The following is a 5,805-nucleotide window of genomic DNA, read 5'->3' on the forward strand; positions in this document are numbered from 1 at the left end:
TAAGATAATGCTCTTATGAGTGTAATAAATAAAGCATGATAGTTACGAACTTTCATAACATGGATCCCAAATCGATACCTTATCTTGAACTATGTAGTTTTCGTAGGTATTGTCATAGATATATTAGGGTCCCGATAAAAACGCGTAAACTATTCTGAAACACAATTTATTTTTACTTATAAGTAGAAAAAATAGTGACTTGTGATCTAATAAGTATGAGTAAGCGTGGAATTTTTATTTCTTTTTTATCCTTAGAAGTTTTTGTTTGCGGACAAAAGTAGTTTGATACTTCTTCTAGATCCAATTCATCTCTGTAGGTAGATACTTCATCATCAATATTAATACAGACAAAAACACAAACATTACCAAGATTTTGTGTGAAATAATTTCTTGCTTCTCAGTACAAATCTACGTATGCATTATTCATATCCAAAGATTTAACTAAAATAGTAAGACACAACGGGACGTTTATTAATGAGTTACATTATGTACTCACGGCTTGACGTTTCGGCTGCGATGCTGAAGCCGTGGTCACAAGCAGACTTACTATTTTAGTTGAAATGGAACGCGAAAGTTTAAAATCTTATATCCAAAGATTTATTTATACTTCAATAAATTTTTGAAAACTATTTCTGACGCTGTGAAATGGAGTTCTGAATACTTTAACTTTTAAATCTTTTCCAGCTACTTCTGTAAACACATACATTTTGAAAATGTACTTTTAGTGGACCGTAGTGCCTTGAATATTGAGGTTACATGGTATTTGTGAGGGCATTTATAATTTAGAGGAATGCAAAGTGAATTTAGAGGGTACGGAGGAGCGTGCAATCTCGTTCTCAGAGTAAGTTTGAAGATTTGCATACAAAAGTTACGTAAGTAGGGACGAAGCAGTCGTTTTGAAGAGATTATGAAGTCTTACTACAATTTGAGTACTTTTTAACTTTTTACTTTTTCCAATTTTGAGAAAAAAAATCTCAAGATTTGTAGTTGTAAAAAGTGTCATTTTGAAAACAAAGCTTTTGTTGGTGACTGTAAAATTCCCTCAGAAATAGTCGCTGCTATCAATATTCGTGCATATTACTGCATTGCATCCATGACATCGGAAATAATTTCTGCAGCTCATCATTGTGGGATTCGAACCTATAGCTTTCTAGCCCAGTACGCAAACCAACAGGCGGCTATTTTAAAACTGACATTTAATTTTAGAGACCGTTTGCCTTTCTGTCCTTGTATGGTCGGACCATGAACTTATAGCAACTTAGCACGACTGAGGGTAGGTAAATATTGACCGCTTCGTGGTAGTCATAAAACAGACCTTCATAGATTTATATTTAACATTTGTCCCTGGTTGGATTCGAACCCATAACCGCCAGTCCAGTAAAACCATCAAGCTAGACGGCTATTACAACACCGACTTTTAATTTTAGAGACAGCTTGCCTTGCTGTCCTTGGACCATGAATTTATAGCAAGTTAGCATGGCTGAGGGTAGGTAAATATTGACCGCTTCGTGGCAGGGCCGGATTAACCATCTCGGGGCCCCTAGGCACAGCTCGTTTCGGGCCCCCCTTTTTTTTTGTCGCGGAGGAAATGCTTTGCGCACCGTCACCACTGCCGGGGCACAGGGTGGTGTGTGGGACTCCCGGTGCCCTAAAAAGGGCGCTGCTCCGTCCCGAAAAGGACGGTGCATACCCACTAAAAGTACCTCCGCGGCATTCCGTGATCGAAGCGAGTATCCGGCCGTAGCCTTAGACTTCCGCGACACCACCGTCGACAGCTCGCCTACACGGCGGACCCTACACGCCCCCTTTGTGGGGGTCCGACGGGAATGGCCCAAATCGCCAAGCCATTCCCGTCAGACGGAGGTGACAAGGGTGCCCCCGCACCCCCGGCCTGCTGGTCTGCTGGACCTGGGGACAGAGTAGAACGGTCGTACAACCCCCTTCTCCGCCTGGATCGTTCTCCCGCTCACGCACCGCTGCCTCCTTCTGAAGGACGACCTCTTCGCAAAAGGAGGCGACCGCCTTCCAGCATCCTTCACTTCCCAGCATGGTGTTGACCATGCTCGGAAGCGAAAGATCCCGGCCCACGACCGCAGTGAGGACACGGCGCTGCTCCTCCCAGCCTGTGTGCCGCGAGGGTGTGCTGCACCGTGTCATCCGCACAGTGGGGATTCCTCTCGCCCGATCCTATGCAGGTACGAACCGAAGCAGCCATGCCCGGTCAGCACCTGCGCCAGACGGAACGTAAGGAACCCGTGCGGTCGTTCCAACAATTGGCCCAGAACAGGACCAATGGCGTCCAGAGTGCGGCGGCCAAACCGCGCGCGAGTCATGTCTTCCTTCCAGCGGTCGATCATGATCTCGCGCTCTTCTTGCCTGACGGCGCCGCGCCGCTCCGGGGCCGGGCGCTTTCCACGCGCCTTCTGGTCTGCCATCCAGTGATAGATGACAGACAAGACCCCAGCTTCTAAGCTACCAAGCTTAGCTACCAAGGAGGAGTACCAGCGAGGTCGCACGCCGCAGCGTGCCCTACCGTGCGGTAGGTCCTTGTGACTCTCTGCTCTATGGCCCGCTCTGGGGCCTGCGCAGAAGGGCAGGATTCTCCCTCTGTGGAGTGCGTCCGCCCAGATTGGGGCGCCATACAGCGCCATGCTCCTCAGAACGCCGGCATAAAGTCGACGACACCTCGTTTGTGGCCCTCCCAAATTCGGGAGAACGGCTGCCTTGAGGAGGCGTGGTGCTAGGCTAGCCCGCTGAAGTGCGGGCTAAAATGCCACCTCCCGTCAAGCGTGAGGCCCAGATATTTCATCTGGCCTTTGACGTCGATCCTAAACGTCCTCAACCGCAATGTGGGCGTCGGGAGGGGCGCGCTGGCGAGGCCCCGGAAAGAAGAGTGTCTCAGTTTTCTCCAGCGCGACTTTCAGGCCGAGGCGTCGTATTCTGCGAGCGACTAATGTGCCACCCGCCGATGCCAGCCGTGCCGCGGCCCCAAATGTCTTCCCCCGGGCAGTGACCAGAGTGTCATCCGCATAGCATATGACACTCATGCCCGCGAGAAGGACGCCCCGGAGGAGCCAGTTGAAGCCTAGATTCCACAAGAGTGGACCGAGCACCGAACCCTGCGGAACCCCGCAGGCTACACCGCGCCATTTGAGCTGGCCGTCTCTGAAAACATACAGGACTTCGCGGTCCCGTAAGTAATCGGCCAGCAGCGCTCGAAGGTACTGAGGCACTCTGTGATGTTGAAGTGCCTAGAGTATGGTGGAATGAGGGATGGTATTGAAAGCGTTGGCTATATCGAATGATACAGCCAAGCCAACACACCCTCACCCCTCTCCCTAGCCTCCACAGTGAGGCTTTTTAGCCTCTGAATTGCGTCGACTGTCGACCTGTCATGTAAACCAAAGCTGCAATTAATGCCAACGTTACGAAAATGATTTAGGTTCCACAATATCGAAATATGACGATTGAATGTGTAAACCAAAATAAGGCGAAGTTTAGAGGTGGTTTGAGTTTTGTTGCATAAAAATAATGTTTGACATTTTTTTTTTTTTTTAATCGGGAGTGCTGGGCCCCTGGTCATAGTGGGCCCCTAGGCACTGGCCTAAAGTGCCTTATGGATAATACGGCACTGCTTCGTGGTAGTCATAAAGGCAGACGCTCATAGTCATGATAGGTCAATATCATTACATCGATCTACTTATTTATCGTAGCCTCGGGTTGATTTTGCTTTATGTTTAAACGGTTTACAAGGCATTCTGAATTATGTATTTGGCCAAGATCTAACAGTGTCGTTATACGTCGACGAATATTGAAAACGTTCTGTTTCATGTTATCATCATTTCAGCCACAAGACGTCCACTGCTGAACATAGGCCTCCCCCAATGATTTCCACATCGCCCGGTTGGTAGCGGCCTGCATCCAGCGCCTTCCTGCTACCTTTATGAGATCGTCGGTCTATCTTGTGACCTCATAAGTGATGACTTATTATATTTTATACCTTGCTCTATGACGTAACAAAGCTTAACATAACATACCTACAAAGTTATAGCGAAAAGTTAAAGTTAAAGTAAAACTAATACCTACTCTATGATTATGTTTCTGCTCTACTTTCCAAGATGAACTCGCCTTTTTGATAGATGAAGTGTATCTATCGCTAGAAAAATTGCATCTTAGTAATTTCCTTAGAGATTTTGTTCTTCCTTTGAATAACTATGTGGACAACGCTAATTCGAATATCGAATTCGATTCGATATGCGTGTTCGTTTCAGATACATTTTTTTTCGATTCGCTAAGCGAAGTAGCTAGAAATAAGTTAATCTATGCAGATGCACTCCTTATACATAAATTTTTATTTTGACTGCAAAGATTCCTCCTGAAATACCTAGTACCTCATAAAAACTACACCATAAACTCCACACGGCTGTTTCATTGCTTAATTCCCGCCATTCTTTATTATTCGTGTCAGTGGCCCGTAACCCAAACAAATACAGACAACAGCACAAGTTAAATACTGCGGTCTCTTATCTAGTTGGTATAGGTGCCATTTTTCAGCAAAAATGTGTGTGATGTGCTGACTGTACATAATAGCGTTCTATGCGAAGCCCGTTTCCAAATAAGGCCGTGTCTCTAGGGGCGCCAAGTCACACCAGCTACTGAATTCGAGGGCGCCAAACCCTAGGGAGTACACATGTGTAAACTGCCACAATTGGAATAAATAAACAACAGTGTGTACATGAATAAAGTTTTTATTTAATCCAATTCAACGGGGAAAACCTCTATGTAACAGAAAATACATTTGACATTTGCCCTGGAAAAATGGCATTTCTATTTTTGCTTTTTCTGATAGGCGTATATTAAACTACTAGCGACCGCCCACGACTTCGTACGCGTGGATCCCATTTTAACTCCTTAGGGGTTGAATATTGGAAATTCCCGTCTTAGTGAGCACCTACGTTCTAAAAGGAACCCCCATTGCAAAATGAACAAAATACAAAATGTAAGAACCTTTGTAAACTAACATTTAAGCAATAAAGAATTTGAATTTGAGACTCCCAGCACTTGTAGTCCCTGATATTTCGTGATGAATGAGTGAGTCAGTGACCTTTCATCATCATCATCATCATTTCAGCCATACGACATCCACTGCTGAACATAGACCTCCCCCAATGCTTTCCACGTTGATCGATTGGTATGTATTGTATTGGTGACCTTTCGCTTTTATATTATAGATTCCCACCTCTTGTTCTCACCGCTCTACATCTTCTCTGTTGCAAGGATCTACAGATTGACTGTCAATAAAAACCTACCAGTGACGATAGGCTTTTATACGTTGTTGTTAAATAGGTAGGTACTATTAAGTCACAATACTAGGTATTAACAATTCATCGTTGAGCTAATAATACCGCAGCTATAAATGGCCGTGTGACATTTTACATTTTATTACATTTTAAAGTGATAAAATGCCACACAGTTTAATTTAGACATGTATTGTTTATCTCACTAATATCAATTTGTTTCCATTTAGGAACAGGTGGGCATTAATTGTTTTATAAGTTTATTAATAAAGACAGATTAAAGTACAAGCCCTGTAGTTTCGGCAAAGGAGGATTCCGTCAACTGGGACCGCGGTCCCAGTCGCCGGATGCGTAAAAATTTAATAATTTTCTTCCGGCGACTGGGACCACTCATGGATTTTAGTACTGTACCGATTTTGGATTGAATAATATTTTCTTTTAAGTTATCTATGAGTGGTCCCAGTCGCCGGAAGAAAATTATTTTTTTTTTATGGATCCGGCGACTGGG

At 44.9% G+C, this 5,805-nt stretch overlaps 1 protein-coding gene across 1 annotated transcript; it reads right to left on the reverse strand.

Annotated features, from left to right (window-relative positions):
* Positions 1-2,153: 2,153 nt before the first annotated feature.
* On the reverse strand, positions 2,154-2,651 carry LOC135083223 (uncharacterized). Its single transcript, XM_063977960.1, has one exon. It carries the CDS (start codon positions 2,649-2,651, stop codon positions 2,154-2,156), a length of 498 nt encoding a protein of 165 aa, XP_063834030.1.
* Between the last annotated feature and the right edge of the window lie 3,154 nt (positions 2,652-5,805).

Source organism: Ostrinia nubilalis, chromosome 23, assembly GCF_963855985.1.
Source record: "Ostrinia nubilalis chromosome 23, ilOstNubi1.1, whole genome shotgun sequence".
Taxonomy (NCBI): domain Eukaryota; kingdom Metazoa; phylum Arthropoda; class Insecta; order Lepidoptera; family Crambidae; genus Ostrinia; species Ostrinia nubilalis.